Source organism: Hevea brasiliensis, chromosome 6 (assembly GCF_030052815.1).
Source record: "Hevea brasiliensis isolate MT/VB/25A 57/8 chromosome 6, ASM3005281v1, whole genome shotgun sequence".
NCBI lineage: Eukaryota > Viridiplantae > Streptophyta > Magnoliopsida > Malpighiales > Euphorbiaceae > Hevea > Hevea brasiliensis.
Window position 1 is genome coordinate 80,982,137 of NC_079498.1, and position 15,430 is coordinate 80,997,566.

The 15,430-nt window shown below is 35.1% G+C and overlaps 2 protein-coding genes across 2 annotated transcripts; both read left to right on the forward strand.

The window, feature by feature from the left end:
• The first annotated feature begins 219 nt into the window (after positions 1–219).
• Positions 220–3,007, forward strand: LOC110663848 (cucurbitadienol 11-hydroxylase). Its single transcript, XM_058148587.1, has 9 exons — positions 220–451; positions 678–1,002; positions 1,111–1,260; positions 1,625–1,873; positions 1,958–2,050; positions 2,118–2,196; positions 2,305–2,411; positions 2,520–2,647; positions 2,735–3,007. The coding sequence occupies exons 1-9, from the start codon at positions 252–254 to the stop codon at positions 2,820–2,822; spliced, it is 1,419 nt and encodes a 472-aa protein (XP_058004570.1). The 5' UTR covers positions 220–251; the 3' UTR covers positions 2,823–3,007.
• Positions 3,008–6,208: 3,201 nt separating this feature from the next.
• LOC131180657 (uncharacterized) lies at positions 6,209–7,294 on the forward strand. Its single transcript, XM_058148009.1, has 2 exons — positions 6,209–7,027; positions 7,145–7,294. Exons 1-2 carry the CDS (start codon positions 6,209–6,211, stop codon positions 7,292–7,294), a joined length of 969 nt encoding a protein of 322 aa, XP_058003992.1.
• Positions 7,295–15,430: the final 8,136 nt, after the last annotated feature.

A 15,430-nucleotide genomic window follows, 5' to 3' on the forward strand; every position in this document is an offset into this window, starting at 1 on the left:
AAAAAAATCCTTATTTGTGACTTCTAATTTATTTTAAGTAGTTTTTTTTTTAATTTATAAGTTAAATCAAATGTTAATCTAATTATAATTTTATATTTATAGGTAGATGACCGACTTATAAATCAAACCAAATACTCTCTTAGTTCACAAAGGAAAAGACTCCAACACTAGTCCTATTACTATATATAGATGAAAGATTGAGTTGAAAGTTCGCAGTTCCTCATTTATACACTAGCAAAGAAAGGTTAGAAATGTTGACAATAGGATTGTTCTTGGTAGGATTACTGTTGACATACTATATGTACTGGATTAACAAATGGAGGAACCCGAAATGCAATGGTATTCTGCCCCCAGGTTCCATGGGATTTCCTCTTATTGGAGAGACCCTTCAGCTGTTAACTACTAGCTATTCTCTTGATCTTCATCCATTCATCAAAAAGAGAGTTCAAAGGTAAACAATATCATTACCATAGTTTCATCTTCTTTGTTTCTTTTTTTTTTTTTTCCCATACAGCCGGGGTATACTCGGGCAATTAATACATATTGAGATTAAGTCCTTTCTTCTAATAATTTAAAGGCTCATTCTTCCAAATTGATCTGTTGCATTTAGAATTATTTTAAAATAATTTTTATTATTAAATTGTTATAATGAATTTTTTTTTTCTCTTTTTACTCAGATATGGACCTATATTCCGAAGTAACGTGGCCGGTCGACCGATTGTAGTTTCAACTGATCCTGAATTCAACCATTACATCTTGGGTCAAGAAGAGAGATTAGTAGAAATATGGTATTTGGACACATTTTCAAAGCTTTTTTTAAGTGAATCAAGAATTAATTCTGCTGGTTATATTCATAAGTACATAAGAAGCTTTTTCTTGAGTAATTTTGGCTCGGAGAACCTTAAGGAACAGTTGCTTCCTCAAATAGAAGATATGATTAACAAAACTCTTCGCTCATGGTCGAATCAACCATCAGTGGATGTAAAATATTTTGCTTCTGTGGTAAATTTCAAGCTCATTCTAGCTTTTACTTGCCCAATATTCATATATATTTTCTTCTATTTTTCTAGTTATAAAACATACAAGTAGTTTTACTCTTGTCTGTTCCAGGCAGTTTGCGATTTTACAGCGAAGATTTTCTTCAGTTATGATGCTGAAAAATTACCTGAAAAGCTTAGCGAGACCTTTGCTAAATTTATAGAAGGTCTTATATCATTTCCCTTGAATATTCCTGGTACTGCATACCACCAATGTCTTCAGGTAAGAGTGGAGTAAGTTTGGGTGGAAGTTTTGTGTACATCCATCCTTCCCTTGTGGACTCAAGACACATATTTGAAGGGATGGAACTACCTTGAAGTTTAAGGGGCGATGCCCCTAAAAGTTTTCAAAATTAAAAATTTTATCTATATATTTTAATATTTTTTTTCAAAAAAAAAAGCTAGTGTTTGCTCCCCAAATTTTTAAAATTAATTTTTTACCGATGAATTTTAGTGTATTTTAAAAAAATACAATCTATCTCTTCAATATTTATCTCTCGAGTGAAAAACATATTATGTGGCTAGCAACTTTGAGACTTTATAGACTTTTTTTTTTTTCAAAATAATGCCATGTTTTATCAATACAGGACCACCGGAAAGCCATGAGCATTTTGAAAAAGATTATTGTAGAGAGACGCAACACTGTTGAGAAGCGTGGAGCAGATGTCCTCGATCGGTGCCTGAATGATATGGAAAAGGAGAAGTTCCTGACAGATGATTTTATATGCATGCTTATGTTTGGGGGTCTGTTTGCCAGCTCCGAGTCAATTTCATCAATCACAACACTAATGTTCAAGTTCCTTTCAGCCCATCCAGAAGTAGTTCAAGAGTTGAAGGTATATGTATGAAATAAATCCATGTTCTAGCTATCAAATAGATAGATATCCTGTTTATTTATATCAGTGATTAATTTGGCACAGGCTGAGCATGTCAAAATTCTCAAAAATAAAAAAGGTTCAGATCCCTCATCAATCACATGGGAACAATATAAATCAATGACTTTTACCCATCAGGTGATTCTCTCTACAGTATCTTCTTTCGTTTTCTCTTTCTCAACAATTGTCTAAGCACTGCTTACAGGTCATCAACGAAACTCTTAGGCTGGGAAACGTTGTACCAGGGCTATTGCGAAAAGCGATTAAAGATTTTCAATTCAAAGGCATAAAATTTCTGAATTGCAATTAATTCATTCTCTTTATTAATAGTTCAAAGAGTTTATACTTGTTTTCAAAATATTAGTTTATACTTTTTTTTTCCCTTCTCAAAGGATATACTATTCCTGCTAACTGGACGATAATGATGGTCACTTCTGCTTGTCAAATAAATCCTGATGTATACAAGGATCCACTTGTGTTTAATCCCTGGCGCTGGAAGGTAAGCTATTTAGTTCACATACAATGAAAATATATCATCCATTACTAGGATTTACATTTCTTGTATCTAATTATCTGATTTTGAGTGATTGATGAATGGACTCTGTAGGACATTGGCTCTGCAATCTTGTCTAAGAATTTCACACCTTTTGGCAAAGGAACAAGACAGTGTGCTGGAGCAGAGTTCAGTAAAGTGACATTGTCTGTATTCCTCCATGTCTTGGTCACCAAATATAGGTAAATTCCAAGCATTGTTTGCTGCTAGGAAGATAGCTGACAAGATTTTATTGATCCTTTACTTATTGTTGTAATTCCTGATGATAGGTGGACAATGATCAAGGAAGCTGAGGTTAGAAGAGATCCTATATTAGGATTCGGGGATGGCATACAGATTAAACTAGTTGAGAACTAGTGAAAACATAACTTCTCTCTAGTAACATCTGTCATGCGGCAAAAATATAAATATCTAATTTCATACTTGTGTTTGTGATATGATGTCGTTGATGTCAGAGAATCAGTAAGCTACTTGCTACGGTGTCTTTTCACACACTTGCTAGTTGTAGGAAGAAGAATAAATCAGTTGCAGAAGCAGGAAAATGGTTGAGAAGCTGTTGTGATCTGTTGAAAATGGTTATTTTGTTAGATTTTCTGTTAAGCACGTGTAGTTAATTTGCTAGACGATTAGCTAGTTGAAGAGTCTCTGTTAATAGCTGATCTGTAACCATGGCTGTATCTTGAACAATTATATTAATGAAATCCCTCCTCTCTTTCTTTCTCTCTCTCCTTTCTTCTTCCTCCTTCCCTTCCTTTCTTCTTGCTCTACAGGAACCCTAGTTCTCTAATTCTATAAAAACTAATGCAAAAACTCTTTGTATCAATGGTATCAGAGCGATGGAATCCGCATCTTTTTTGTTCTGCCGCTAATTCTTCTTTCCTCTTCTTCTTCCTCCTCTCTTGAACATAGTGTTCTGCCAATTCTCCTGTGTTCTTTCTAATCTTTCTCTTGCTTTCTCTCCTGTTCTTGTTCTTGCGCTGTTCTTCCTTTTTGGTTCTTTCTACTCTCCAAATATGTTCTTCCCTCCTCTTTCTATTCTATTTCTCTACTCCTCTTCTCTTTCCCTTCCTTCCTTGGTTACCGAATAGTCTCACCTCCAATCTTCTGTCATTGCATCTCATCCCATTCATAATTGCCGTCAATAATCAAGAATGTTTGTCCAGCATTTTTTCAAACACGGTTTTTGCATCTAATCTTGCCTTTTCTCTATTCTTGATTTCTTCTTTTTCTTCTAAGAGTTAATTTTTTTAAATCATTTGATTACACAAAACTCTTTATATGCCAAGTATTATTATTTCTCTTAATTACAAAAACTTTATCAGAATTAAACGATAGAAGGGATAAATGTCTTTGTTTATAGTGTCAAGAAAGACAAAAGGCATATAGACTCTTAAAGTTATGCTAAACAATCGTATAGGTCCTTAAAAAAGTGTTTTACTGTCAAATTAAGCCCTTTAATTTAACAAAAAATTAAATAAGTCTTTCAAATTTTAAAAATAAATTAAATAAATCCTTTAACTTTTAAAAATAGATAAAAAAAACTGAATTATAATTTACCTTTAATATAAATTACACAAAACTCTTTATATGCCAAGTATTATTATTTCTCTTAATTACAAAAACTTTATCAGAATTAAACGATAGAAGGGATAAATGTCTTTGTTTATAGTGTCAAGAAAGACAAAAGGCATATAGACTCTTAAAGTTATGCTAAACAATCATATAGGTCCTTAAAAAAGTGTTTTACTGTCAAATTAAGCCCTTTAATTTAACAAAAAATTAAATAAGTCTTTCAAATTTTAAAAATAAATTAAATAAATCCTTTAACTTTTAAAAATAGATAAAAAAAACTGAATTATAATTTATCTTTAATATAAATCCGGCCAAGGTTGTGCATAAAAATCTTCTAGTGTATAGAGTTCTTATCAGCAATATATTGTGTATCTGAATTGCAATATCCTGGTGAAAATTTGTTGCATTCTGAAACAGATTGGTAAGTTGTTATTTACGTAATGGATCAAAAAGCTTATCTACAAAAGTTTCTTGCACTCATAGAGAAGTTTCTTAAATCATTTGGTAAAGAACAACTTATCAATCTACTCTAGGATATAGCAGAAACTTACCAAGATGTTGAAAATTGAATACACAAGGTTGCTAATGAGGACCGCATTGACTAAAAGATCTTCATATATGACCTCGGCAGAGTTTATATTAGAAGCAAATTATAATTCAGTTTTTTTTTATCTATTTATAAAAGTTAAAGGAGTTATTTATCCCCAAAATTATAAAAAGGCTTATTTGATTTATTTTTAAAATTTGAAAGACTTATTTAATCTTTTTTAAAACTTAAAGGGCTTGTTTAAAATCTAAAACACTTTTAAGAATTTATATAACTATTGACCTATATTTTAAGGAGTCAAGATAGGCCTTAAGCCGTCAAGAAATGTATAAACTTGCCCATAGTTGTAACAAAGCACCATTGTTGGTTACCATTATAAATGATTTTTAAGATGAGAAAGTTAGTGGTTATTTCCAATTCACTAAGGGACATGGAAAGAACGATGATTTTATGGAAGACTTGTCATGGTCTTTGATTTTGATGTGGATGATAAGGTTAACGTATAGATCAAGGAACAAATGTCAATTGTGTGGAATTCAATTGGTGTTGTTATGACAAGGAAGAAAAAGAAGACGTGCATATTCAAAATGAAAGTGAAGAAGATGTTGAGTGGTTGAAATTTGATATGCCAAAGAAATTCAATGGATTTGATGTATTGGATTTTAACATGACAAAAGGATATTTCTTTCCACTCCATAAAGGCACATGTTCTTGCACTTTTGAAACTATTTTTGGAAAGGATTAAATGAAAGATGAAACAAACGCAAAGGCTTAATTTTAATTTATGGATTTTCATGTGGATGTGCTATGTTGACTGTGAGCATGGTGATCCTTGCAAATCTTGCAAACAATACTGAATGCAGGGAAGCAACACAATGGATCGATTTGTGATAACTTAAAATCAAGAATTCAAGCAGTCAAAATCCCATCAATCTTGTCTAAGCCACGGAACTTTGCATTGCTAACTTCAGAGCTTCGACTGGTCATAAAATCAACACTCTGCCACCTTGTGATTTTGGCAAACTATTTTGAGTTTTGATCCTAGAATTAATTTTATACCACCCAAGTTGGAAAAAAAACTTCGACAGCTGGATGAGTAGTCTTATTAAAAATATATCGTAGTAGAAGATAAAAGCTTATTGTGTTTGTTGAGAGCAGTGAGATTTTTCCTAGGTACTTAGGAGCTTAGTTCTTGCTGTCATTTTGTCTATTTTTAATGTTATTTTGTTTATTTTGCTGTAAATTAGTTAGCATGTTAGTCAACTTGTGTTAGGTTCAAATCTACTCCTTAAATTGGGGAATGTAACCATGCTTCACCATGTTTTTGTTACTTTAGTAGTTGGAGCAGGTCTGTTATGTACCAAAAAGTGTAAGACTTCTAATATATGAAAAAGATTAAATGAAGTCTCTCTTACGCAGCTGCTGAGAGAAGTTTATAAGAAGAATCACTTTCTTCTCTATTTTTTTTCTAGCAATTTTCAGTTCAAAATTTGCAACAAATGGTATCAGAGCTCCTTATGATCTTTAAGGGCCTGAAAAAGAGAGAAAACAAGTAAGAATTCCCTGCACTAAAAAAAAAAAAAAAAAAAAAAAAAAAAAACCTTAAACACTAGAGCTGAGAGTGATGGCTTCAAGTGGATATTCTGCTCCACCTTCTCCTGTATTTTCTGGAGAAGGTTACTCTATTTGGGCTATCAAGATGAAGCCTTATCTTAAAGCCTTTGATCTGTGGGAAGTGACTGAAACAGGTAGGCAACCAAGACCTTTGAGGGAGGATCCTACTCTTGCACAGATAAAAGCTCATAGTGAGGAGTGTGCTAAAGGTTTCAAGGCCTTGTCATGCATTCATGCTTCTGTTTCTGAGGTGATTTTCACCAGAATTATGGCATGTGAGATAGCAAAGGAAGATTGGGATTTACTTAAAGCTAAGTTTCAAGGAAGTGCACTCTCAAAGCAAATGTCAGTGCTGAATTTGAGGAGGGAATTTGAGGTTTTAAAGATGAAAGAATCTGAAACTCTTAAAGAGTATACAGATAGATTAATGACTGTGGTCAACAAAATTAAGTTGTTGGGTGAAGATTTATCAGATAAAAGGGTTGTGGAGAAAGTTCTTGTCAGCCTACCTGACAGATTTGAACCCAAAATCTCATCTTTGGAAGATTCAAAGGATTTGAGCAAAATCACCTTACCTGAACTTATAAGTTCCTTGCAAGCCATTGAGCAAAGAAGAATAATTAGAGAAGAAGATGCTTCTGAGGAGGCATTTGTTGCCAAACAGAAAGGAAAGCAAGTAATGGAGGTTAAGAAAGATTCAAAAGAGAGAGACAACAAAGGGAAGCAACCTGAAAGTGGAAGTGAAGCTGTCAAGAAGGGCAGATTTCCACCTTGTCCTACTTGTAAAAGAACAAATCATCTGGAGAAGGATTGTTGGCAAAAGAATCGTGTAAAGCCTATACAATGTCACTATTGCAAAAAATATGGCCACATTTCAAGAGATTGCAGATTCAAGCAAAGTAAAGCTCAATAACCCACTCAACAAGCAAATTTCACTAATGATCAGTCCAAGCAGCAAGATGATCATTTATTCATGGCTTCACAGTCACTTAAACAAGTAGACAAACTCACATGGATCATTGATAGTGGTTATACAAGTCACATGGCCAGAAATGAGGATCTTTTTACTTCTCTAGACATTATCAGTGAGAACTAAAGTGAAGCATGGTAATGGAGAGATGGTCCAGGCTGAAGGCAAAGGTACCATTGCTATGCAGACTAGAAAAGGTACCAAATACATTTCTGATGTTCTCTTCATTCCAAGTTTAGATCAAAATCTGTTAAGTGTGGCACAAATGTTGAAAAAGGGATACTCTCTTCTGTTTAAAAATCTTTGGTGCCATATTCATGATTCTGAAAATTGTGAAGTTGCTAAGGTTAAAATGGTTGAAAATAGTTTTCCATTAATATCTGAAAGCTTGAATCAGCATGTTTATAGTTCAAAGGTTGACGAAACTTGGTTGTGGCATAAGAGATATGGGCATTTTAATCTTGCTTCTCTGAAGTTTATGCAAACTCATAGTATGGTGAGGGATGTTCCTACTATAAGTGTCAGTGGTGAGATTTGTGATAGTTGTCAGTATGGTAAGCTTCATAAGCAATCTTTTCCAAGTGATTCAATGTGGAGAGCCAAAGAGAAATTAGAGCTAGTGCACACTGATGTTTGTGGCCCTATGAGTGTGCCCTCCCTGAGTCAAAATAAGTATTTCATCTTGTTTATAGATGATTCAACTAGAATGACTTGGGTGTATTTCATTAGGAGCAAAGCACAAGTATTCAGTGTGTTCAAAAAATTCAAAGCCTTAGTTGAAAAGCAAAGTGGATGTACAATTAAGACCTTGAGGTCAAATAATGGCAAAGAATATTCCTCTGTTGAATTTGAAAAATTTTGTGAAGAGGCTGGAACAGTTCGCCATTTGACTGTACCTTACTCACCACAGCAGAACGGTGTTTCAGAGAGGAAAAATAGAACCATTGTTGAAATGGCCAGGTGTATGTTGAAGGAGAAGGAGCTTCCAAAAGAGTTTTGGGCTGAGGCTATTTATACAGCAACTTATTTATTAAACAAGCTGCCTACAAGGTTAGTTGATGGAACGACACCTATAGAAGCTTGGTTTGGATCAAAACCCTCTGCTAAGCATCTAAAAGTGTTTGGTTCAATCTGTTATATGCATGTTCCTGCTGTTAAAAGAAGTAAACTTGATGACAAGGCTGAGCTAGGCATTTTCTTGGGGTATGCAGCTCAATCCAAAGGTTATAGACTCTACAATGTAAAAACAAAAAAAATAGTGATATGTAGAGATGTTCAATTTGATGAGGATGCTCTTTGGAACTGGAATGAGCAGAAGATTATGAAGAAGTATGTCTCAATTCACAAGGAAAGCTCTTCTAGCAATGAAAAAGGAAGGCCAGTTGAATCTGATATCAGTCAAGAAATGGATTATGAAGATAATGAAAGGGTGCAGAAGACCAAGCCACTGTTTGAAATCTATGAGAGGTGTAATCTAGTTTTTGCTGAGCCAATCAACTATCAAGAAGCTTCTCAGTTCATAGAATGGAGGCAAGCAAAGGATGCAGAGATTGATGCAATTGAGAAGAATCAAACCTGGGAACTCACTTCAAAACCAAAAGAAAAAAATTTAATTGGTTTAAAGTGGATTTTTAGAACCAAGCTTAATCCTGATGGATATTTTCAAACACAAGGCTAGACTAGTTGTGAAAGGCTATGCACAGCAGCCTGGAGTTGATTTTGGAGACACATTTGCTCCTGTTGCTAGACATGACACCATCAGGTTGTTATTAGCTATGTCAGCTCAAAAGGGATGGAAAGGGTTTCATTTAGATGTGAAATCTGCATTTCTAAATGGAATACTGATTGAGGAAATCTATGTGAGTCAACCTAAGGGTTATTAAGTGTTGGGGCAAGAAGATAAGGTGTACAAGCTTAAGAAAGCCTTATATGGGCTGAAACAAGCCCCTAGAGCCTGGTATTCAAGAATAGACACACACTTGATTCATCATGGATTCAGGAGTAGTGAAAATGAAGCTACTTTGTATGTTAAAACCTGTGATGATGGGAAACAATTGATGGTATCCTTGTATGTGGATGATATGATTGTAACGGGTAGTGATTTTCAGTTGTTAAAAGAATTTAAGCAGCAGATGCAATCTGAATTTGAAATGTCAGATTTGGGATTGATGACTTATTTTTGGGGGATGGAGATTCATCAGTCAAATGAGGGCACTTTTATTTCACAAAGAAAATATGCTCTTGATATCTTGAAAAAATTCAAGATGGATCAATGCACATCAAGAGTGACTCCACTTGTGGTAAATGAGAAATTAAGCAAGAATGATGGGATTGAAAAGGCTGAAGCAACAGAATATAGAAGTTTAATTGGAAGTTTATTGTATCTTACAGCCACAAGACCTGACTTGATGTATTTTGCAAGTCTATTGTCTAGATTTATGTATTCACCAAGTTTGGGTCACCTTGCTGCTGCAAAAAGAGTTTTGAGATATTTAAAAGGCACAGCAGACCATGGGATTTGGTATCTGAAAGGTGAAGACCTAAAGCTAGAGGGATATGTAGACAGTGAGTGGGTAGGCTGTATGGATGATATGAGAAGCACTTCTGGGTACGTGTTCTCATTGGGATCAGGTCCATTTTCATGGAATTCAAAGAAGCAAGAGGTGGTAGCTCAATCTACTGCAGAGGCTGAATACATCTCTACTGCTGCTGCTGCTAACCAATCAATTTGGCTTCGAAAGCTGCTGAAGGATTTGGCAAATGAGCAAGTTGAACCTACTGTTATTTGGTGTGACAATAAGTCTGCCATTGCAATTGCAAGTAATCCAATTCAACATGGAAGGACTAAGCATATTAAAGTGAAGTTTCATTTCTTGCGAGAAAATTGAAAAATTTGTGAAATCAAGTTCTTTGACCGCAAATCCGATGAGCAACTTGCTGATGTTTTGACCAAGGCTCTTCCTAAGAGCAAATTTGAAGAAATGAAGAAAAAGCTTGGAGTATCACAGAAAATTCTCAAGGAGGAGTGTTGAGAGCAATGAGATTTTTCCTAGATACTTAGGAGCTTAGTTCTTACTGTCATTTTGTCTATTTTTAATGTTATTTTGTTTATTTTGCTATAAATCAGTTGGCATGTTAGTCAACTTGTGTTAGGTTCAAATCTACTCCTTAAATTGGGGAATGTAACCATGCTTCACCATGTTTTTGTTGCTTTAGTAGTTGGAGCAGGTCTGTTATGTACCAAAAAGTGTAAGACTTCTAATATATGAAAAAGATTAAATGAAGTCTCTCTTACGCAGCTGCTGAGAGAAGTTTATAAGAAGAATCACTTTCTTCTCTATTTTTTTCTAGCAATTTTCAGTTCAGAAATTGCAACAGTGTTGGCATATTATTTATTGTAGTTGATATTGAGATATCATTTCATATAATATATTGTTGTTACATTTAACTAGTACAGAAAACTCTCTTTGGTTAAAGAGAGATTTTCCTGTGAACTTTTTCTTTTCCCTATGGCACTCGGCCTCCATGCTCTGCAAATCAAGTAGTTTCCCATGCCCCATCTGGGTAGGGAGGACTTCCTTCACTTCCCTGTCCAATTAAGTGGATTGCCCTCCTCCTGTAACATCCTCCCGGTAGCAACTCCGTACATTCTACTGTTCCGGTGACCGGTGTCGGTCCGGACAGCTAGAACGTCCGGAAAAATATTTAAACTAAAGTCAGGAACCATAATTAACTCAAAATGATAATAAGAAAAATTTAGTAAAAATTTTAGAAATAAAATACAACCAAGTTAAACGAGCCGGTGCCCTAGCGATGGGTAACCAGAGGGAAGTTGCGGTTCTCGCAACGAGGAGCCCTAGACCCGGGGGAAAAATTATAAAATAATTTTTGGGACTCCAGAGAAGGGTTATTGAAGTTCCCATGGCATTAGAATGCCAAGAAAATACCTAGAAAAATATTTCAATCGGTACAGACAATTTTGACCCGTTAAGCCAAACGGAGGGCATTTTGGTCATTTCGCCTTCAGAGGTGATTTTTGGCCAACTTGTCCAGTTAAGTAAATAATTAATATGACATAAAATATGAATAAACATTACTAAAAATGAAATTGGAAATGAGTAGTGGATAAAAGAAAAGGAAAATGAAATAAAAAGCAATTTATGACATCTTGATGATGTCATTTAAAAGCCATAACCAATCACAATTAAGTAACCATTTGACTAATTAATAAAAGAGATAAATAAAGACCAAGGAAGACCAAAAACAAGCAGCCATCTTCTTCTTCAAAACGTGATCCTCTCCTCCATAACCCTCCATGGAAGTTTTCATTAATTACTTCCATTTTCCCATGAATTTGCACTATAAAACCCTAAGTCCCTTCACTAAAAACTTGTCTCTACCTCTTGGGAAGTGTTTGGCAGCCTAGAAAGTGAAGGAAAGTGAAGTTTAATCTTGGAAAATTCTGCCATTAAAGAGGTTAGTGCTATACTTTCACTCTCACTCCTTTAATCCTTGTTAGAACATCATTTTAAGACAAGAAATTGTAAGAATTTGAAGTAAATCATTTATGTTAGGGTATCTTCAATTTTTGGCAGCCCTAAGGAAGGATGAGTTTGATTGTTTTAATGAACTTAGAGTGGCTAGAAATGGTGTTTAAGGTATGAATATGCATGGATGTTGAACTAGTGTGCTAATTGAGGTTCATGGGTAAATTGAATTGGACATTAGGGTTTTGAGAAGTAAAAATTGACTTGGCTTATCAAACTGTTAAAGAACACTCTAATGGTCAATAAGTGACCATTTGAGGTATGTTGACCCCAATTTGGACTGAAAAATGGTATGGCAAAGTCAAGGTGTAAGCTGCCCTAGGACAGCAGCAAATGGACTGAGATTTCAGTCCACTTGCACATCTATAACTTTGGCTGTGTAGGTCCAATTGATGTTTGGCCAATTGGACATGAAATTAGGCTTATAATGGCACATTTTTGCTGAAGAAACTATGCCCAAAAGACCAAAGCAAGAGGACCAAAACTTGGCCCCAATCCGGATACCCTGCAAACAGCCCCTGCAGAAATGACCAAATGAACAGTAATTGTTCATTTGGCCATAACTCACTGTAGATATGGTCAATTGACCTGAAATTTTTACAGCAACAAGATAAGATATAGACAAACAACTTTCATGAAGGACACTAATCTAAATTATGCCATTAACCTAATCAAATCATTGAGCAAAGTGAAGTTTACTGTACTGAGATTTCCAGAATTTTCATTTGAGCAGTAATGTTTGGATGGCTATAACTCTCTCTAGAAAACTCGGATTTAGGCGATTCTTGAACCGATGAAAACCTAAGGCATAGTAGAACATTTCATATGAAGAAAGTTATGCCAAATTATGAACTTAACTTGATCAAATTACTGACCAAAGTTGGACCAAAATCTGCCAAAACCCAAAAGTGCAGTATGAACAATGCACGTGAACAGTAAACTTATTTTGGCCATAACTTGAGCTACAAAACTCCAAATGGAGTGATTCAAAAAAGGAAATTCAACTAGACAGAATAAGGAACAACTTTCATGTTTACCATTTCCTAAAATTCCCACTGTAAAAATAACAAATGGAACAGTAAAGATGAAGCACCAAATCTGAAAATTTTGTTCAATTAGCATTAAGCTTAGAAATGGTATTGGCAACCAATACCAACAAGTTTTAAATACAAAATGTGGTATGTTTGGGGTGTTAAAACCAATACACCTATTTTCTATCCAAAAGTCAACATTTTTGTTGACCAATAAGGTGAATAGTGACACCAAAATCAAAAATTGGCAATTTTGCCAAAATGACCTAAGCTTTGAGAAAGTGACCAAAACTAACAAGTTTTGAATACAAAATGTGGTATGTTGGGAGTATTAAAACCAATGTACCTATTGTTTATGCAAAAGTCAACATTTTAGTTGACTAATGAAATGAATAGTGACATGAAAACTTGAAATTCAAAAAAATTGTGAAACTTAAAAATGCAAAATGCCCTAGTAGGCCTAATGTGATTGGTTTGGATAGTTTGGCATGCCAATAGGGTATTGTTTTAGCAGTACTGCGAAAGGCTTTATGCCTGTATTCATGGCTTTTATGCCCGTATTCATGGCTTTTATGCCCGTATGCATGGCTTTTATGCCCGATTATGTGATATCATGGCTTTTTAGCCATACTGACTGCATACATGGTTGACGTTCTGCGTCCCATAGTATGACGGCCCGAGGCACCGCGGTGTCCAGTGCCAACGACCCGTTATCCAGTCCAGTCGTCCAGTATAGGTTACTTGGGCATGGAAAAGTATAACTGTGAACTGATTATTAAAGAAAATACGAAAATTAAGTATAAGGAATGATTACAAAAATACAAAGAAGCTCAATATCATGAAGAAAATAATTAACGAAATGCATGAAGAAGTTAATATCATAAAACATGATTAGCCCTCGACTAAACAATAAGTTAGTAATTATTCATTTCTTATGAACACAATAGCAAGGAAATTATTATTTTTATTTGCATATTATATTTTCTTGTATTATTGGCACCACTAAGCTTTATGCTTAGCGCGTCGCTTTGCAACGCTGTAGGTAATCAAGATTTGGACAGAGGGCCCGTGAGACCACAGATTCGGTAAGGCAGTTCACAGTTCTGCATAGTATCCGTGTCACCTCACGATCCACAGTGCATTGGTAGGACACTAGGTCCCATTTTGTATTTTGAGATTTTTGTAAATTTTGTAATTAAACTCTTATTTTATCATGTGTATTTGAAACAAATGTAATATAATTTTGTATTAATGTAAGTACTTGTAATTTGTGATTATAAATCACATGTGAGAATTTATTTATGATTTGAGTCTAATGATGATGTGAAATGAATGAATGACAAATAGAGGAATTGTTAAGAAAATTGTGTTTGTGAAAGGAAAAGTGAATACATAACTGTGACTTGTACATGATTATTACATGAGATGAATGATTGAGAAATGAATGGTGAAAAATGTTGAGATTTTGATATTGAAGTTTGAGAGTGATGAGATGATTGAATATGATCATAGGAAGTGTTTTTCACAGTTCAAGAACTGCTTTCTATTTTTAGCTAAGATCACTGTGGATTTTCTATAAAATTTTCGAAACCTTAAATAAATTATAATTTTGATAAATGGCTTAAATAAATTATATTTCACAAGTTATATTCAAAAGGAAGAATAAAAATGAATTAAGATAAAATAGAATGCTCGGCACACTGAGTGGTATAACTTGCTCGGCTACACTGTAGTCGGGTAAGGGGTGTCACATTTAGAAAGGTCCCTTAGGCAAATCCCACATCGGCAAAGCACGGAGATGGTCTTGGGCTCAAAAGTAATGATATATAAGATGGGGGAACTAATCACTAGAGGCGCCTTTTGGTGGAATGGCCTGGAGAGTTGGAAGAACTCCAGGGTTAAGCGTGCTCGCTTGAGAGAAATCCTAGGATGGCTGACCTCCTGGGAAGTTCTCCATTCCACCTATGGGACAAAACCGTGAGGCTTATGGCCAAAGCGGACAATTCCTCTAGTGGTTGGTTCCCGATCGTTACACCTCCCTTGCTAGTGGGGCTTTTGTCCATAAATAACTTGCTTTTGGTTTTGCAGTAGATCTAGCTCTTTTGGTGAGGTTTCATTTGTGATCTACCTAGAGTGTGCTTGGTTAGTGTTGTGTTGGGTTTTGCATGCAAGGATGGGGATCATTCAACGAGAGTTTCTTCGCTATCTTGTAACCATGTCTTCGGCTTGGATCGACAGGTTGCAATCTTTTAGTGGGCGTGGTACCTCTTGGAGACATTTCCCCGTGTCCTTGTCATGACACCCAGTCTCTCGATGGTAATAAGAGCTAAGAGAGCTCTGCCTCACCATCTGTCATTTTCCCTTGGTTCAGATCACTCTATAGACCACGGCTGGGTGTTTTTGGTGATCTAGGGGTCCTGCTAGCAACTCAACCTCCTAGAGAAATGTTGGAAGGAATTATCATCCGTTGTTCCTTTATGCTTCATCCATCTACTTGGTGTTCTCTACCTACCTTGGTTCCGACTGTGGAAATGCAACGCTGCGCTCAGAGTTGGTTTGATTTTGGATCAAACCATTTTTATTTCTTTAAAAAAAAATTCAATTGTTGGATTTGATCAAAACTGAAACTAAAATTGAAATCAAAACAAACCAAAATTAAAATAACCCTGAAGAGCTTGTTCTAA